Consider the following 21,542-nt stretch of genomic DNA (forward strand, 5'->3'; position numbering starts at 1 on the left):
TTCCAGAAAAGATGGAATTTGTTGACCAACTGAGAACCTATTCTGCTCAATGAAGTCAATTTTAACTTGTGCTGACGTTTGAAATCTTGAGGATTAATATTACATGCAAAGAGTCAACTATCAGGCTTCAGATACGTGTTGTGCTGCATTGTGAAATTAATGCATTTATTTCACTAATGCAATACCAAATGAGCACTGATTTGTAAATTGTTTATTATCATGAGAAATTAAATTTGTTTTAGGGGCCGGGAAACATTTCCCATGGTTAGACTTCGAGATCCTTGTGTTGATGGCCGCATTTCCAGTGCTGTATCCAAAAGGTTTGTGGACACAGGATAGCTGGCATTTCTTCCTCATATAAAATAATATAATTACAAATAAGATGACAGAAATTGTAACAGACTTCCAAGCTTGTTACGGTGTTGCTTATAATTCTGCATACTACATGTGACTTTGAGTTTGAGTTTACTATATGTGGTTACTAATCTTCATCATCTGGTGACATATTATGATATATTCTTGTGACAAGCCTCAATTCTTCTTCATAGTTAGTTATATTAAAATTAAATAAAAATATGCATTAATATAAAAATTCTTAATTTTTCAAGTAATATATGCATTTAGTATTCTTATTTTAATTATGAGATTTCAGGTTTTCATGGTGGTATGAAGGCAGCCATATTTTTATTTAAATTCTCATTTCAAATAAAGTATTTATAAGAACTAGTGGAATATTAGGTTAGTCTCTAAATCCCATAGGATTACCAGTATCCATATTTTCTTTTTTTGTGCTCCACTCCTAACTTGTAGGGCGTTTCTGTCTCATGACACTAATATTTCTGCGTAAAGAGATTATAAAATAGTTCTGAAATGAGATATTTGAGGTTTTTATAGTGGTGGGGATGATGATGTCCATTGGGTTTTGGTGCCATATAGACCAGACTGTACATCATCATAGTTCTGAAATCTTTGTTTGCTGACATAAACTTTTATCATGATTTCTGTTTCAGCAGCAGTGCTGAGCAGAATGATTATGCATACTCCACTCCTCAGCTCACTCGCCTTCTTTCCAAAAATCCAGAGTGGTCCAGAATCAAAGATACAGAGAGAGAGAGACTAGGACTTACTTTGGATCATGAAGGAGAATTTTGGTAAATTTCTTAATGTCACTTAACTTTATAACTTTGATGTAATGTTTGTTACTGTATTAGACTTTATGTGAAAATGGTTTTGGATTCTCTTCCTTGGTTTATTTTATCGTAGAATGTTGTTATAGAATTATTACACTCTTAGAATTTTCACAGAGAGTTAGGATTTGGATACAAAGAGGCATTGAAGATTAAACTCAAAACATAAAACATAATCCTTATGCAGTGCACAAAGAAATTAAGACAAGATTGAATTCAAGGAGTGCTTGCTATAACGCAGTTCTTCAGAATATTTTGTCTTTGTCTCAAACATAAGGATTAAAATGTTTTCTTCTTCTCTTCAGGGATTAGGCTAAAGCCTGTTCCATGGACAGTTGATTAAGTGAACTTGACATATGTTAGTTTTTTAGTGCTTTAGAGCAGTAGATAGCAAGCCTTCTGTCTCTGCACAGTTTCTATTTGAACCTAATTTGACTGCCAGAATCATCTGGTAGTGAAGCAGGAGAGACGGGTGAGAAACATGGCCACTGAATTTTGCTTATCAAGCATCTCTTTCTTGCTTATCAGAATCCTTTACGTGCCATGAACAGCATGGGACTGACGGCTTGATCCCCCCCCCCCCCAAAGGGTGTTGTGCTACAGATTTTTATCACCCTTAAAATTCCATCGTCCTCGGCTGGGTTTGAACCTATAAACCTTGGGTCTGGTGGCAAGCACGCTACCACTATACCAACAAGGACAACAGGATTAAAAAATATAATTTTACCTGTTGTTTTGTATTGGTTTTAAACTAAATTTCTTATGTTAAGAGAAAAATATGGATTGAAAGTGCTTGAGAAGAGTGCTGAGGAGAATATTTTGGACAAAAGAGTGATGGAGTGATGAGAGTCTGGAGAAAATTGTATGAGGAGCTCCACAATTTGTATTTTTCACAAAGTTTTATTAGGAGGTTGAGGTGGTTGGAACATGTAACATGCATGGATGGGATGAGAAATGTGTATAAAACTTTCTTTGGAAAGACAGAAGGGATGATACCACTTGAAAGACATAGGCATAAGTAGGAAGATGATATTAAAATGGGTATTAAAATACTGTGGTCAGAGGATGTGAATTGGATTCAGCTCTTTGACTATAGGAACCAGTGATGGGCTCTTTTGAACACAGAAATGGGTATATGGGTTCCATGAAATGCAGGGTGTTACGAGGCGCGTCCCAAAAGTAAGTTTCCCTGGGGCCGTTTACAGAAACAAAACACAATTTCATGGAAATATTTATTGCAACAGATACAGCAAGTGTCCAGCTATTTTTCAACATATTCGCCACCGGAATTGAGACATTTGTCATACCGTGGGACCAACTTTTAATACCTGTGTCGTAGAAGTCTGCCGCCTGGGATTGGAACCACTGTGTGACAACCATCTCCGCCTCTCTGTCATTCTCAAAACGCTGACACTGACCGGACAGGAATTTCTTGAGGTGTAGGAAAAGATGGAAATCACTGGGAGCGAGGTCCGGGCTGTAGGGTGGATGATTAAACACCTCCCAGCTGAACTCCTGCAGGAGACTTGCTGTCCGTCGAGCCGTGTGCGGCCTAGCGTTATCGTGCAGGAAGACAATACCAGCACTAAGCATCGTTGTAGCTGTTGAAGATGGAGGTTCTTATTCCAGCTCCCGCCGACTGTGAAGTGCGGTCAGTGATAAAGTTTTTGAATGCACAGAGCATAGCGCCGATCGAAATTCATCGTCAGCTGTGCCGGGTCTATGGGCCTAACGTTATGAGCAAGCAGATGGTGCGTCGCTGGTGCAGACAATTTTCAGCGACGGGCCATTCAGAACAAGCGGCGCGGGATGCTTAGTGCCGGTATTGTCTTCCTGCACGATAACGCTAGGCCGCACACGGCTCGACGGACAGCAAGTCTCCTGCAGGAGTTCAGCTGGGAGGTGTTTAATCATCCACCCTACAGCCCGGACCTCGCTCCCAGTGATTTCCATCTTTTCCTACACCTCAAGAAATTCCTGTCCGGTCAGCGTCAGCGTTTTAAGAATGACAGAGAGGCGGAGATGGTTGTCACACAGTGGTTCCAATCCCAGGCGGCAGACTTCTACGACACAGGTATTAAAAGTTGGTCCCACGGTATGACAAATGTCTCAATTCCGGTGGCGAATATGTTGAAAAATAGCTGGACACTTGCTGTATCTGTTGCAATAAATATTTCCATGAAATTGTGTTTTGTTTCTGTAAACGGCCCCAGGGAAACTTACTTTTGGGACGCGCCTCATACATCACACTAGCTGAGTGACTTGATTTCTCAAGAAGGACTCTGATGTATGTAGTGAGTGGTTAGTCAGTTAGTGTGTTACTTATAGAAAATAATCCCCAAGTTTTTCAGTATTTTATAATAATTTTGTATTGTAGCTTATCTTAAACATGGGTACCTTATTGGAAATATGTACATGGACTGGGAGAAATTCTGTAATTCCTAGAGCTTTCTCTGTTTAGTGAGTTGTCTGTATGCTGTTGATATCTTTTTACCTTGTTATGAAATAAAAAAGACTCATATGTTACATGAAAGTACATAGGTGAGTTCTTCAAAAACTTCCAAAAATGTTACCATTGGCTGTAGTTTGTATTGCACTTCCATTTTCATTGTTAGATATACAGACTCTTCAAATTCAATTTGAGGAAGTGGACATATTTTAATCCTATATATTGAAATGTTTTATGAACATTTTGGTAAATTACTGTTTGTTTTATGGAGCTTATACCACATTTATGTCCTTCACATTTAATGAAAAGTACTGAGTCACAAGGCAAAACAACACTATGTAATATCTGAATAATGTTTCCATGTATTTGATATTATGAGTGGAACAAGCAAAGTCAGACATTGTGTTTCAAAATTAATCTCTGACACTTGGAATTTGTTGTTTTAGGATGCCTCTGGAAGACTTTGTGAGTAACTTCAATGAGCTTATCATCTGCAGACTGTTTAATACCAACATATTCACAGTCTCAAAAACATGGTGTGAAATGGTTATAAAGGGGGAATGGAGTGTAGGGGCAAAAGGAACCTCACAGGACAGAAGTGGTGGTGGTCCCACATTTACATATACATATCTGAGGAACCCACAGGTATACATACATTTCATTTTGAATTGTTTCCTGTAGATCCTATTTCTATTGAGAAAATGTACCATTTATTTATGGTAAAGAGATGGAATTGTGTACTTCAGTTGGAAGTATAAGACCATTACTATTTTTTGTATAGTAAATGTTATTCATTAAACAAACACTAATAAAATTTAATGGCTACTGTAACACAATGATTACCAGCTGCGTGGTTGCTCATTTAAATTCTTGCTTTTAGTTACTTTTTTAAGGAAAACAACATTTTAAAAAATGAAGTCATAACTATAAATTGATACTTCAATAATTTAAAGACTTAGTTATAAAGCTATGTTCTGAGAACACTGTTTGCACTGTTTACACTATATCCTGTGTGTTATTACCATTACTGAAATATTACTCATATTTTCTTGCCGCTGTGTCAAATGTGGTTTTTCAACATGATCTGCTGCTACTGTGTAAAACATTGTTACTGTTGTTATTATCGTTACCAGTTACATATTAACTGTCAATATGATCACAGTTATTAGTATATAGCTCTGCAAGTAATTTCTCACTAACCTGGTAATGTGTGAACAACACTCATTATACTGCCCGTGTATCTCAGAAAAGTGTGGCTTGGCTTTGGTTTTATTTCAATACTGGTGCCCTTACATGCTATTCAGATGGACTGAACTATTAAGTGTCTGTGGTACTTAGAACATGTCAACCCAAAATTAAAAGACGGATGGTGACAGTAATTAAAGAAATTGTAGATGAGATTTCAGTTTCTCACGGTGATGAGTATGAAGACGGCTGTGTTCATGGAAGTTATGCTATGTAATGTGGTAGATATAGAACAGTATTTCAGGGGAGCTTACTGCCTCCATATTCAGGGCCCTGAAGATGGAGGCAGTAAGCTCCTCTGAAACATTAGTCAGCATTTACTAGACTACACAGTGCACCATTCCAAAATACAGACATGTTCACAGGAAATTGTAGAAACCTGACGTGCATCAAGATGCGTTGTCGTGACAGTGAGTGCATGACAGATGGTTGCTTAGGCTGGGGCCACACGACCGTACAAAGTACGTCCGTTGCAACGGATGTAGGTGAGGACACCTCACGAGTGCCAATTACCGTGGCAGCTTGAAAGGATTTAGAAAAAAAAATAGTGTTGTCTGTACTTATAAATCATAATTCTATGATGGACGTCACGATGTGCGTTACTATGGACGTACTTTGTACGGTCGTGTGGGCCCAGCCTTAGAATGGTCCGTACTGTGTTGTAGGTTGTTGAGGATGTTCTGAGATAGCATGAAGAATGTGCATAAATATAATGAAAAATACTGGGAAAAATTGCATGTTATTTGGCCCTCCTGAAAGACTAGATATTTTTCAAAGAAGTTGTTTGTGCAATAACATAATGATGGTTCAGATCTAGAAGCATATACTGTGTTAAAATTGCCATTACAGTATTATGTTTATGACCTTTGATATTAAAATACTGCTTATTATTTCTGTCATACAATTAAAGATAAATGTATGGGGCCATAATCTCTGATATTTGTGTGTTTTGGGAAGATTTTGTATGGTGTTTGTATACATTTCTCACCTCTTATGAAACAGTTACTCTCTAAAACCAAAACTACTATATAATTACTCCACAAAATAATCTTGCTGCCAGATTTATCCTCTCTGTTATGAAGTTCACCGAGTAGTTATGGTCATCAGTACATTGTAATCAGTTGTTTATATTTATAAAGCATAGGAAATACTGAGTGCAGTAATTCCAAAGAGTATCTCCTAGCAGTTTTGTGTAAAATATTCTCTTGGCACCATTCATGTAATGGAATTATTAGTGATTTTTTTGGAATTTCTTTGGAATAGGTCAGCAGTTAATAAAATGTTTTGCATTTGACGGATATAAAAAAATACTCATTTATGAAAACATACTGGATCAGAAATTCAGCTGTTTATATATTTCAAAATGCCTGTGATTCATTTTATAAGAAAAGAACTGTATAACACATTAATTGAATTCAGAATACCTAAGAAACATGTTACATTGATTAAAATATGTATGCATGAGGATTTTTTATAGGATTTATATTGGTAAACATGTATGTGATGCCTTTCTGTTTCCCATGTCCTAATCCTTAGACCTAGTGAACACTTTGTTTTCACACAGAGAGTATTTGTTTAAAACATTCAAGGAGCCTATGGCCTCAGCATCATGGGCACTTGTAGTGTCTTCATCATGTATGAGTCTATTTGTTTAGATGGTTGACAGAGAAAGTAGTGTCTGATCGCAGGCATGCAGAAACACTGATTGTTTGTTGTTGCATTGCTCATGTTGTTTTAAAAAGATAATTTATTTATCATGCTGATTTGTTATGTTGTGTGATGTTTCAGTACATGTTTGATGTAAAGAAGGATGAAGAAGAAATTGTCATACAGATGCTGCAGGACTGTCCTGCGGTACCTTTTGAAACGTCTGGACTGCAGCGTCATCTCATAGGTTTTATAGTCATAAAAGTGAGATACAGATATAGGACATGCTGAATTCTTTGTTCTTGTACTGTAACATGGTCACTTACAAATTCATGGTGGGAAGGCACTGCTTCTAGGCTCTTGCACTAGCAGGAAACAGATGTTTTGTCATTTCAGATTTAGAAACTTGTAGTATATTTATTTCTTGATGTCAGTAACTGATGGTTATAAAGGAAGTTGGATACTATGTTTATGTTAGATATAAGTATGAAGTATTACATTTAAGTTTTTAAGGTTTTATAGAAGTTTTTTTATTTGTTTTTATTTTGACTGCCTAGCATGCTGTCATGCTTCATGTCTTTTCACAAACCAATCCATTGTGAATGCAGTAAAATGAAACAAAGTAGGCTTTGAGCTTTACTTACTAGTTTGGGGACAGTGTTATGCTCATGAACATGCATTGCAATGCGAGAACACACTCTGGTTTACATGTTGTATATCTGCTAGGGAAATTCTCTATATTTCTTTCCAGATATAACTCTATCACCATACATGTTGCTTATTGCGGCTATGGAGTTACAGGTTATTTATTCTGTTACTGAGTCCTGTTGAAAGTAACCCTACAATTTTTCTTTCTGTGTTAACTCTGGAGAAAACCTGTTCAAAATTAAATTGATATAGCTATCAAAGTTAATTGTATCCATAAAGAAATTCAGCAGTTATGTAGTGTTCTTGCTGAGGTTACTGAAATGTCATCTTGCTGGGCTAGTTGCATCAGTGATCTTGTTGAATGCTCCAATCATGTACCAATATCATTAAGTTTTTCTTTAGTCAATATGTGATGTCTTATTTTTATTTTTTGTCCAGTACCAAACAATTAATTCTGAATTTATTAAACAAATAACGAATTGTAGACCTTGCAGGAATATGAGCACCACAGACATTTTATTGAAATTCCCTGACATAATTTTTTACATAACTGTCATAGATGAAAATGTATTGTTCAGCTGCATACTATATACCTTTTTAATACTAAACTGCTCTCAGCCTGGATATGTGAGTTACCAATAATGGTGCAGCCAGAAAGCCTGGATCTGATAAGGTCTGTATCTGGCGGCAGCATTGCATCATACTATCCCATTCCAGAAAAACATGGTTATGCCTGTGGGGAAATGTTACATCAACAAGGTTGGGCTGTGTTTAACATTGACATGCTGTTACTGCTGACTGTGTGTAATTGTTAATTAATGGGATTTTTTTGTTATGTCTCTAGCTTTTGCACTGTAATGTGTGATAAATTATTATTTTAAGAACCTGCTTATTTCCTTCTTATGGAGAACAAGAATGGAAGGATTTGTCCATTTATACATATATTCCTAGTGCATTCTTTGTGATTTTGATATCTCATTGGCCTTGATGTTCATTTATTGTTACAATCTATTGCAAGGCTAATCAAGTTTAGTGATGGGTACTGTTAAATTATTCATTTTTATAGTTTAGATGCGTCATGTTTGTGTTTTAAATTCAAATATATATTTATTATTCAAGTCTATACACAAACTTTTAAATTGTTGGTGTTAAAATTTAAAATTAATATTAATATTCTGCGCCATTCATCGTTATCTCGATGTTACAATATTGCGCTTTTTACTACTACATGTTTCAATGTCAGTTCATATGAACTGACATTCACCTGATCAGACGGGTACACACTGCACATCAAACTCTTGAATAATGAACAACTAACATAATACGCAACATAATATGCAAAAAATAAGAAGATCAATGGAACACCCACAACAGTAATCTACAATCTACAATCAATGAAAAGCTTGCATTAATAAATATAGAATAGTTTTAAAGATAAAAACCTGAAGATGATGCTATGACATTGAAACATGTAGTAGTAAAAAGCGCAATATTGTAACATCGAGATAACGATGAATGGCGCAGAATATTAATATTAATTTTAAATTTTAACACCAACAATTTAAAAGTTTGTGTATAGACTTGAATAATAAATATATATTTAAATTATTCATGTTGTCAGATACTTATTTGATAACAGAATGTAGCAACTGAATGAATCATTGATAGTTTCCATCCAGTTTTTTTATTCAAATAACAAAAATATTTTGATTTTGATTTTGATTTTTGTATGTAATGTAATTTTTCTTAAATCAATATTTGAAAATGTTCAGATATTTATGGTCAATCTATATAATATATTTATAAATTGTTAAAAATACACTATATTCAAAATATGTTTATTACCAAATTAATATACCAAGTAAATTAGTACAGGCCATTACATAAATTACACACACTTAACTCGCTAAGAATATACACATATCGGATGTTTGTTTGTCATCAGTCTTTTGACTGGTTTGATGTGGTCCTCCATTTTCGCTTATCTTGTGCCAATTTCTTCATTTCCACACATATAGGTTATCTGTGAGATACATACAAACATAGAACTATATACAAAATTTTCAATCAGACACATTATTGTACTCTTAATGTAGTAATGAATTCAACAGAGTAGATGGTATGATTTGAGAGGAATTCTTTTATTGCTACTTTAAATTATTAACTGTTAATGAGCGGGAGCTTTTATAGTTTTATCCCAGCAATGTGGACTCCACATTGATAGACTGTAAGACTAAGATAGCAACTGATCTGTGAAGATCATATTTATGTCTCATTAATGGTGTAAGTTTTTGAGTTTGTTTAAAACATATTTGTGATGCCATAAATTATTTAGAGCTAATAAATGAATCATTTCTGATAGAGTCAGTAGGCTTATAAGGAAAATATTTTACACATAGTTCCCTTTTCTGAACACTTACCATAATTCCAATACAGTTATTTTATAGATGAAATATTTTATTACTATCAGACAAGTTACACCAAAATATTAATCTGTATTTTATGATTGAGTGAATATACAGGGTGATTCAAAAAGGACTTTACAACTTTGAAAGTGTATAGAAATTTATTCAGAAGGCTTACAGAATCGGTTGAGGTGTCATTTTGTAGCAAAACAAATCAAGTTTTACCTCAAACAGTAATTTTGGTTCGATGTGATTGCCATTGGTGATACTGCAGACATCCCACCTGAAATCAATTTCTTGCCAAACACGATCCAGCATATCCGGTGTCACTTCTGCAACTGCGGCAGTGATTCGAGCTTTGAGCTCAGTGAGATTGGCAGGTAAGGGTGGAACATACACACGATCTTTAATGAAACCCTATAAGAAAAAATCTAGAGGTGTCAAATCTGGAGAACGAGGTGGCCATGCTATCGACCCTGTTTGACCAATCCACCGACCTGGGAAACGGTTATTGAGGAAATCCCGGACTTCTGTGAGGTAGTGAGGTGGTGCGCCGTATTGCTGGAAGTGAATGCGTCCTTCTTGGCCATCTTCGTCTAACTGTGGTATGAGAAAATTTTCGAGCCATTTTCAAATGCACTGCCGCTTGCGCTCGCAGTGACGGAATTCGGTACTACAGCACAACTTGAGTCAAACTTGATTTGTTTTGCTACAAAATGACACCTCAACCGATTCTGTAAGCCTTCTGAATAAATTTCTATACACTTTCAAAGTTGTAAAGTCCTTTTTGAATCACCTGGTGTAAAAAATACACTGTTTTTAATAGCTCTTTACTATTCATAAATATATGAGAGATGTTCTTGCAGAACGTGTGGTTAATTTTTGCAGAAAGCAATTATCAGTTTGTAGACTAACAAACTTTGTTGTTGTTATGCTATGTATACATTGATCATTGTAACTTATTTGCACATGATTACTGGCTTGTTATCTTTACAACTTTCATGAATTTTGTTTTAAAAATTTAAAGAAATTAGTGATAATTAGGCTAGGAACATTAGAATTTAAACAGATAATGAGACTGAGTTAATATTGGGTTGGAAGTCATTAATATACAAGACAAAAGGGAGTGGACCAAGTAAAGAGGCTTTAGAAATTCAATTTTAAATTTTATTCCAGTTGTGGTAGGCATTATCAGTAGTATTTGGAGATTTTATTGCAAATAATTGATTTCTGTTTCTAAAATATTATTTATCATTTACTGGTATTTTCATCTGTTCAATAATAAGTTGGCTTAGCTTAGTCATTAATATTCTATTATTAACTCTGTTGACAACCGTAGCAAGATGACAGAAAACTCTTGATACATCACTTGTGTTACTAAATGCCTGTAATATTTCACAAATGAATTTGTAAATTTGAAACCAAACTGTTCCTTAACCACAATGCCATTGGACTTTAAATAGTATAAAAATCTTTAGTACATAACTTTCTCAATATTCAAAGAAAGTTGAAGTCTGATTTTTCTGTAATTTTATTTGAGATCTGAGGTTCACAGTTATAACACCTTCAAGTCCATATCGCCTTATTATCACAAGACCAGTATTATCATATAATTTTGTGTTTGAATTGTTGTATTTTATAATGTGTTGTGGCTTTGGTTGTGGGTGGCAATGTTCGTTCAAATAAAAACAAAGTTTTTCATTAAAAGTGATTATTTATTTTTGTTCTCTAATAAATGTTATGACATCTAAAGTCAAATTATTTTAAAATTCCCTTCGAATTAATAAAATCAATAAATTATCAGAAGCTAGTGTTACATTAGATAACATTATAATATACAGTGTAAGAGAAGTGCAACATAACCTATGAATTCAATTAGTTATCTGAAAAGGAAAGAACTGAAACAGCGCTTTCATGTTATTTCCAAGATACAGAAGTATAGTAACTTCTGCTAGTAGCTGGCACAGCCAGTAGGATTCACACTATAGTTGAAGAATCCAGCGTGTCTTACCACAGAATATAGGGAATATGATTCAGCAGCAATTATAGAATCATTTGGTTGCAAAGCAAATACATATTATTGTTTGTTAAATATGCAAATTGTACCATAGTTTTTGACAATTTAATTATTTAGTAGCTTTATTTAGTTGTGCCCATCACTAATCACAGTACAAATAATTATACATGGTGGTAGGAATTATTTTTTCTTGTATTTTGTCAATAATGTAATGCATTAAAACATTGAAAATAAAGTTTTTATACTTAATAAGTACATTTTATGTCATGTGGCATTTTTGGTAGGGAGACAATGAGACATCTTGAAAGAGTTTAGTTTGATATGAGCTAGATGAAAAATAGAGGTTATACTGGACAAAAATTAATTTCCTCTTCCAAAATCTTTCATATTTTCAGAAATGAAACATGCATGGGGATGGGCAGACATGACTTTCTCATCATGTAATGTTCTGCATTTTGATTCTGTGTAGATTTGTAGGTAGTTACAAACATCTTGGAGGAACATGCTGCCTCCATCCTCAGCCCTGAAGGTGGAGACAGTGTCTTTGAAATGTTAATACTTTGCTTCAATACCCAGAAGAGTGTCACATCTTCATTGCCACGTAAACCTCAAATCTCACTTCCAATGAAATCTTTATTTTACACTTTTCATGCAAATATGTATAAAAGTTTTTTTTCTTCTCCCAGGTTGAGGAAAACAGAAAATACCGGCTTCATGAGCAGTGGCATTACCTTCCAACTGTCATTGCAGTTGACCACATACGCAGACGCGAACTGTATTATCGTGGTTATTTGTGCAGAGGAAGATACATCCTCATTCCTTCAACATACAAACCTGGGGAAACTGGAGGTCACATGGTCCGTATGTTTTCAGGCTCAGATATTAATTTAAGGTAAGAAACATCTTTCTGTATATACTCTTGCATATTCTTGCATATCATTCATACATGCAAAACTATATGGAAATAATCATTTGGGATGATGCGCTGTTCAAAACACTTCAGAGTTTTAAACAAATTGTTCTATTAAATTTATTGCACTTAAATACTTTCTGGTGTATACAATACATCCATTTACTCCATTACAAAATCATTTTGCTCTCTTGCTATTGCAAGAATTTGAAAACAAGTTATAAAGTATCCTTTTCTTTCATCATGTCTGCCCATTCATAAGTAAACACTCAGAATATGGGTGATGTAACTGTGTGTTTGAGACATGCACTAACTGTTTTGATGCATAATTTTTAAGAAGATGGCTGTCTGGGTTGTAGTGCCTTTTGGTAGAAATGGTAAAAATTTACCAACATTTCAGAAGTCTTTGCTGCCTCTATCATCAGGGTGATGAGTAAGTCATGCATGTTGAATTGGTTGGAGATATAGGAAATTGACAGCCTTGAGGTCTGGCAGTCAGTGAGCACCACATCCAGGTGGAACATCCATTCAAATCTGCCATGGCCAAACATAACATCAACCTGGGCTACCTCATTCAGCTCCAGGACACCAGTCCTCTCCACCGAATCTAGATACATGGACTTGATGATCAGGGAGGTCATCAAGATGAACAACATAACAGGGAGAATGGCCTTAGCCTGAGCCAGTCAATGGATGTCCGTCATCCATTCTCTCAAATGACGCAGGAAGCATATGGTACAGTGTTACCAGTCCCAATTGGGTCACTAGGCCACTACACTCTCCTTTTGAGGACACAACCAGGCCCTGGACAGTCCTTATTTCCACTCTTGTTCCTCCTCATCACACCCACCCACTTCCCTTAGGTCTGGTGATCCACCTGCCAGAACCAAGGTTCTGCCTTGGATATCAGTTTCCTGTATTTCAATCGATTCCGTGCATGCAGCTTACTCATCTCCCTCATGATGGAGGCAGCAAGGACCTCTGAAACAATGGTATTTTTCTAACAGACTACACAGCACTATAACTCGGAAGACAGCCATCTCTGGACGCACCACTATGAAAACATAATTTTTGTTGGTATAATTTACTGATGTCTGAAGTTGTCTGACATGACCTCAAAGCTTAGTGAAAGTACATTTTATTTCAGCCAATATTACTTCTGTATATTTTTCCTCCAAAGGACTTACAAGCTTACTTTCCTTTAAACATTTTCATCCCTATACATAGGCAAGCAGATATTATAAATTCATAGTTATATAAATTAATGATCTATTTTTGTGTATAATTTTTATAGTGTTCACATGTCTAGCTCTAGGGGCTTGTTAGTCATCAGTATTGTACAGAAAGCTAAATATAACCTAAAAATTTTACCCCAGCTGAATTATTGTTCATATACAGTACTAATGACCTTAATGAAAGTTGCCTATTCTTCAAAGGTGTACTATTGTACATTTCAAAATCTGACATTAAATTACACCAGTATTGCTCCCACCTTGGAAGTTTGCATGGCTGTGATGTTGATATTGACAAAAAAGAAATGAATTTGGAGTAGTCTGTAACATATGGTGTAAAAACTTAGATTCATAAAAATCTATCCATTGGTCGTAAAGCTTTTGTGGACATAACATTATGGTACCACAAGCCTATCATGTCAAATAAGGAAAGTAGGCTAAAATAATTATAATAAGTATGGGTGAACAGAAATTAATGTTTCTTGTTCTCATTCTTTATTCTTTCTTTGCAGAGTTCTCAATCGTGACGAACCTCGCAGGAATATCTTTGCTTGCATCGGACATAAGTCTGTTTGGGTCACCGTCATCAACATCAAGTCTGCAGAAAATCTGAAAACAAAGACAGGAGGTAAGTGTCTGAAACTCATTTGTGTATGTAAGAAACTGCTCTTGTGTTAGTGCTAGATGATTGGATTTTTACCTGTGGCCTTTTCCATTGCATCAGGATTTCATGTTTATGCGTTAATGGGATATGCTGATTTTACACTTCCTCTTATCTGAGTATTCAGAACTGGTGTGTTTGATTCATTAATTACCCTAGTTAAAATTCACAGTACCATAGGACAGTCATTAATGTTAGGTGATCTCCATTTCCAGAAGCAGTAGGGTAGAAAGAGAACCCTGACACTTTTTAAATTTCAAAGTACGTTATTCGTTTTCCATATAAAATGCAAGCAAATAAAACCAATACATTGTTTTTGAAGGTGTATAGAATTTCATTGTCTGGCTTTTGAAATGCTGTAAAATGTCAATCCCAGAACCATCCATCACATTTGAAAATCACCATTTCTTGAAACTGTGAATAGTACTCTGGGTGGATGTCAAATTCCAAGCTTAAATTGCGGCTGACTGTAAGGCCTGAGGAGACTTGACTATGTGGCGTGTGTCAGTTTCTAAGCCTCATTATTAAACAGCAAGTTAAGAAATATTTTCATAGTATAACAATTGTGTTGCATTTACCAGAATTTGACCTTTGTGAATGATGCTAGTAATGCCAGAGTTTTCTGGGTGGCTGGGGATTCCTTGGGTAATTGTGCTAACCAAAGTAACCATGGAAACCAAAGTTGTCTTGGACATCCCCACCCAGTCACTTTTGCATGTACCAACACAGGTATCCATGCAAAGTGTCCATTATTGTTTATTTTTGACCACACTTGAAGTGCATTGATAAATTTTAGTCAAAACGGCAATACGAAATTTTGTCATCATCATTGAACAGTCAAGGAGTTAGGTCATATTGACCCGTTCCAGCCTTGTAGTCTAAAAGTCTATAAAATTTTTATGAAAATTTATTAAGCCATTCTCAAGTTGTTATATATAGATAAAGGAGAGTTAATAGCTGGATATTTCAACTTTTAACTGTGAACAAAGCTAAACACTATTGCCTTATACTTGGACCAGTATAGCAGATATTTCAGAAAATAACCTTAATTTTTTTAATTCTCCTATTTTAGAACTATAGATTAGTCTTCAGGTTCCTATATACTATTTTCATATTGTATTTTCCTGCTATCAACTTTGGAGATGAAAGATTTTATTGCAAAGGGGGAGAAGTTATGATATAAGAACATTTCAGAATCTAAAATCTTTTCAGGATGCAATCCATATTGTATTATTAGTTGTGAAGGTAAGAAGGCCAGGACATCAATTGCGAAGAATACTACAAATCCTTTGTGGAATTCATCCTTTGTATTTTACCGGTCTTCAACTTCTAAACCGTTGACAATTAAGGTAATGTATTTATGTTACATTATTGCTTATATTTACTGATACTTCTGATTTAAATTTATTATTGGCGACATTTTTCTGTTGGTGTTCAGAAATGTTTAAAGTTATCGATTTTTAAAAATGGATTGGAATGTACATGGGAGATTCAAAATGTTTGTCAACTTTTGCTCACGTGAACTTACCTCTATCATGGCTGGTCTTATTGTATACCACTATGCCATCACACATTTCTGTCAGTGTTATGTTTAATCACTCAGGGGGCTGTTATTCTTAGGAACAGGGAGTAATTAGCAGTGGTGAATATCACAGACTGTTTGGCTGAATCATGTGGTTTACATAATCTATCATGCATCAACTTAGCAGTGTTCACATTTGTTATATTGAACATCGGCTCAGTTATTTGTCAGGCTTTGCATTTGTCTGCATTCTTTCAAGATTAAATATTATGTCATGAGAACACTTATGTGGTATAGCAACATAAGTAATGAAGACTGTTGAAGGGAACAAATTTGTCACTTTGTGGAAGTGTTTTTTGTAGATAAAATACAAAAATTTTGATATGCAGCAAAATGTTCAAGGATTGTTTCTGAACCACTATCTTTACTGACTGCTGAGACAAATCTTCGGACTGCTACAACCTTGTAGTTACGTTGCACTGTTGTCTCTACCACCACGGTGGTCTAGCGGTTAGAACACTGGGCTTGTAATACTGGGGTCCCGGGTTCAATTCCTGGTGGTGCTCAGATTTACAACTTGTGTTGGGCAAGGTCGTGGTCTAGGCATCACAGAGTTTTCCTTCGGGGTTTCCCCGGTTTCTCCGTGGCATCCCAACAATTACTCCACTTTCATCATCATCTCGCGAAAAGGGGTCACAACAGGAGCATTAAATGTCGCGGTCCCAATCGAACCCATATACTGATGGGTCATGAATCCTGCTAACCACCAATGCACACTATGCTGAATGGTGTGCTGGACACAAAAAAAAAATGTTGTCTCTTGGCTGACATGTCTCTTTTTTTGTAAATATTGATTTCTCGTGAAATATGACCAAGAACATGGTGAATCACAGTCAAGAAATAAGATACTTTATGTATTTGAAACATAGTTCTCACTGTTTTTGTTTCATGTTGTATCTCATTTCAGTATTGTGCTGAATGTATATTGTTAATAAATCAAACCTGTCATGATACGTGATCATATTCATGATTCTGACTGGTGATCCATGTTCAGACAGTGTGCAAGTTGTTTTACTACTGTTCTTGTGGTATTGTACATTTGTTAATAGCTTACATTATTTGGTCTGTTCGTCTGAACTGTATTTTTCAGATTTCAACACTACCAGACAGAGTATCTGGTTCTTGGGAATGAATTCTGAATGTACAATTCCTTGGAATGCAAAAAGACAAATTAACATTGTCAATATTTTTTCCTTTGACATATACACATTTCTGATGATGACGTGATTGCTGAATTTCTTGTCGTTTTGAACATGATGGATATCGGAATAAATTTCATATGCTACATATTTTCCTTTAAAATTTACGTATTTTGGGACTTTCTTGAGGATGCATATGATCCAGCAGGCCATGCCTGACTATGTTGCAGTAACAGACATTTAAATTGTTAAATCCACAATTAAAGTGTGGCCAGCAGCCCTGTACTCTTCAGGGGCACCCTTATTGTAAAGGTTTAAAATATTTTGTAGAAGTTATATTTGTTGTTGTTTCAGCAGCATTAATTTATTTATTGTAGAGATTATAATGGAAGTGCTGCTTTTGCAATAGGTTTACAGTCATCGAGCACTGCTTAGAAACACGTTCCTTGGACAAGTTGGAATCCCAGCACCATTGAACCATGAACCAACACTTCTTCGGGCTGAATTGTCATTAGATGACTCCACAGAAGGGTCCCTAGAGCTATATGTACTCACTGATGATAACTTCTTAACAGTATAGTTCATTGGAAAATTAAAATTAAGTAAATTACATAAAAGAAAAGGGAAAAAGTAGGAACTTTATGAAACACACAAATGTGGAAGACAGCATGTAGACTTTTTTCGTTTTACAATTTAGACTGTGTTCTTATTTAAGAAACCTTTATTTTCATACAGGATATTTGGTAGCCACACCATGGCATGGTCTTTCTTCTATGCACAGTCACTACATAATTTGCTGCAAATTATTGCAATTTAGCAGCGATAAAAAAGGGAAGTAGTATTATATATCATTGTGACATTCGTGTATGACACAGTGTACAGTCAATGAAGATATTTAAGAACTAAAGTCTGTCAAACCATTTCACGCATGGAAGAATTCACAGAAATGTCTCATGTATCTAAATAAAAACTAAAGTGTGTGAACCAAAATCTGTGCAAAAAATGTGGAGAATGTGTTCAGAGCAATAGTGAACATTTTCAGCATCCCCTGTAATATAGGTAATTAAACTTACTTTGTGATGTTGCTACAGTTCATCATCACAGCTGACCAGCTAGAAGTGGGAACAACTAACACAATGATCATGCATAGTAGAAGGGCCATGCCCCACTGTAGCCACCAGCTACCCTTACTCTATATTTCCATGGCCACATAATTTCTGTAGTTGAAGAGTGCAATACTGTATAGACATCCTTGGTGAAGCAATTGTTTGTTTTGAGTTGGTAGAGTCATGTCAAGATATGAATTTGATGAAGGGCAGGATGTCATTATAGCTCCCAGAATTGTATATAAATTAATGCAGTGGTGTTCAGGTTGATGACATTAGTTGCAGTTTGAAAGTCAACCCAGCAGAGATTGCATTTCTGATTATGTGACAGACTGGAATTGTCTCCCAGAACAATTTTAAGTGAAGGAATAAGGCTGCCTATGCTGTTATTTGCCTTTATATAGCCCAGTGAGTGCACTACAGGATTCAGAGTACAGGATCTAACCTTTAGTCATTATAATTTAAAGCTACATTACTGTTCCTGGTCTTGTGCAAGACATGCAAACACTTAAGCTTGTTTATTTTTTAAATAATGCAACTGTTTTGCTATACATAAACTACTGATTACAGTTTAATTATCATGTAGTGTAGTTACTGTGTAGTTTGTAGGATAGGTTGCACATACTAACTAACTAGGTGGCTTATGGAACCTGAAGGTTCATCACCGAATTAACCTAAGCCCTTCACTGGACCCTGTCCTGGACCAACAAAATCCAGTCTCCTTCAATTCTTATCTCCCATAGATCCCACCTGACATTATCCTTCCATCTACGTCTAGGTCTCCCCAGCGGTCTTCCCATCAGGCTTCCCAACCAGTACCCAGTGCACACCTCTTACCCCCTCAATGTGTGCCACATGCCCCGCCCATTTCATTCTTCATTCATCATTATGCAGTTTTCTCCATACCCCATCCTCTTCACTCCTAGGCCCAAATATCCCCTTCAACACCCTGTTCTCAAACACCTGCAATCTATGTTCTTCCCTGAGAGTAGGAAAACCATGTTTCACACCCATACAAAACAACAGGCAACATTATTGTTTTCTATATTTTAATCTTTAGATTCTTAGAAATCAGTGGGAAGACAGAATGTTTTGATGATCTGAAAAGTGACAATCATTGCAGAATTTAGTCTCCTCCTTATTTGCTTATGAATATTATTTTGATTTCTTATTGTTTTCGCCAATTATATGAACTTTGTCACCCTTTCGAAGGATTTATTAGCCACCCTAATATGATTTTGCCCTCTTGTCTACTGATGGAATACTAACAAGTACTTAGTTTTTTCTGGATTTACTTCTAGCCCCACCTGTCTACTAGCCTCTAGTAAAACTTCTGTGTTCCTCTTTATTGTATTTGTATCGTCCCCCAGTAAATTAACTTCATCAGCATATGCCAATAGCTGATGTGTCCCATTCAATTGCAAACCCTTCTGCCTATCTTGGACTTTCCTGATGGCATATTCTAGCGCGAAGTTAAAGAACAAGGGAGACAAAGCATCTCTTTGTTTCAGACCGTTCTTGATGAGGAATGTCTCAGATACATATTTACCTATACAAATTTTGCTACAGGTTTCATATAAGCACATTTTTATTAGACTCCCTAGCTTTTATGGTGTACCAAATTCAATGACCATATTGTATATCACTTCTCTTTTAAGAGTTGTAGGCTTTTTTGAAATCTGTAAACAATTGATGTAGGTCCCACTGCACTCCCATTTTATCTCGAATGCAGAAGATCTGATGAGTTGTTGATCTGTATGTCTGAACTCACACTGATGATCCCCAATAATTTTATTCACATATGGAGTTAATCTCGCCAGAAGAATGTTTGATAGAATTTTGTATGAGGTTTATAGTTGAGAAATTCCTTGGTAATTATGACACTCACTCTTGTCCCCCTTTTATGAATAGGAATAATTATGGATTTCATCCATTGTTGTGGCATCTGTTCCTAATCCCAAATTAACTTAATAAGCTTATGGATCTCCTATTCCAACGTTTCAAAACCTGTTTTAATTAATTCTGCTTGAATTTGATTACTGCTTTGAGATTTTATCTTTTCAACTTTGCAATGGCTAGTTCAACTTCATCTAAACTAGGTTCTGGCACCAACAGTTCAACTGTATGTATTTTAATCTGTCTAAGATCACCAGTCCCATGAACATTTAAGAGCTGGTTAAAGAAATGTTTCCACTTATTCTAAATTTGTATTGGATCTGCCAGTAAGTTGCCGTTATCATCCTAGGTTACGTGTAGTACTGAGTGTTTAATTCTTTTAGTGATCTATCGTATGGGCACAAAATTATTGATGGAGATCTCAGACTGCATCTTTTACTAGTAAATATTTGAGGAAAAGGTGCAAAGAACAGTTTTACTTGCATTCTCGTGACAGCCCAGATACCACATTATGCATCACAATTTGTGAGCATATATGCGTGTGGTTCCAGTGGTTACAGTGTATTATGAAAATCCTTGTTTTAGTTAATGTATGATTGCTTATTTACCATATGTGTTAATATTTTATAGTACATACAATATTTATATAAGTATTTTAAGATTTTTGATACAGTATTATTTGTTCACATAATCTAGAAGAAAGGCTTGCCTAGTGATTGATTTTCCTCATTAACAAATTTTAAATTAAAGTGAAAATTTGGTATAATGCACTTATTAATACTGTGAATTTGGCTGCACTGCAGGTCATGTTACCTGCAGAAGAAGTTTTGTCACCTGATTTTACATTTTTAAGATGAATGAATAAGACAATCATATTGGTAGATCGTACCATTTCACATTTATGCAAGGAGTAATATATATGGGTATGGTTATTTATATAATGTTTGATCAGTGAAAGCTGTGAAGATGCACATATCAAGTTGAACTTTCTGAATTAAACAGCCGTTTATTCTGTAATTTAAATACTGTATCATTTGAATGAACAGGGTATCCAGAAAAACATTCAACAATTTCGATGTATGGTATGTTCATAATTTTCTAGGGTACAGTACATCTTATACATAAATTAAAACCTATTTTCGTGGAGAATTCTCTGCCAGACCCGGTCTCACGGACAATGTCTCTGTCGGACACGGTCTCTGACAGACCCCGGTCTCTGGCAGACCCTGCCACTACCGGACTTGGTCTGCACCTGACCCTCGCTCTCACGGTCAAGGTGTGGCAGGGATTGAGTGTTAATAATTTCAACATTTTTCGGCTTTTCAAAAAAATTAAAAAATTCGGAATTTGTACAAAAAGCGCAGATATATTAAAATTATTGAAAATCTTTCAAAGCTGAAATTCTCCGAATTTTTATT

At 35.5% G+C, this 21,542-nt stretch overlaps 1 protein-coding gene across 3 annotated transcripts in view; it reads left to right on the forward strand.

Moving 5' to 3' along the window:
- Positions 1-21,147, forward strand: part of LOC110839935 (calpain-5-like) — a 36,599-nt gene extending 15,452 nt beyond the window's left edge. For 2 of the 3 annotated variants that reach the window (XM_022084557.2, XM_022084559.2), the window contains exons 7-14: positions 243-320; positions 1,011-1,151; positions 4,083-4,281; positions 6,670-6,792; positions 12,285-12,490; positions 14,253-14,368; positions 15,614-15,750; positions 17,532-21,147. In XM_022084557.2, coding sequence (XP_021940249.1) covers positions 243-320; positions 1,011-1,151; positions 4,083-4,281; positions 6,670-6,792; positions 12,285-12,490; positions 14,253-14,368; positions 15,614-15,750; positions 17,532-17,702 — 1,171 coding nt within the window. In that variant the 3' untranslated portion in view covers positions 17,703-21,147. The remainder of the gene's footprint in view (positions 1-242; positions 321-1,010; positions 1,152-4,082; positions 4,282-6,669; positions 6,793-12,284; positions 12,491-14,252; positions 14,369-15,613; positions 15,751-17,531) is intronic. The other variant, XM_022084558.2, reaches the window with a different exon arrangement.
- Positions 21,148-21,542: the final 395 nt, after the last annotated feature.

Source organism: Zootermopsis nevadensis, unplaced genomic scaffold, assembly GCF_977971745.1.
Source record: "Zootermopsis nevadensis isolate Lab colony 2312 unplaced genomic scaffold, Znev_1.0 Znev_ptg000002l, whole genome shotgun sequence".
Lineage (NCBI taxonomy): Eukaryota > Metazoa > Arthropoda > Insecta > Blattodea > Termopsidae > Zootermopsis > Zootermopsis nevadensis.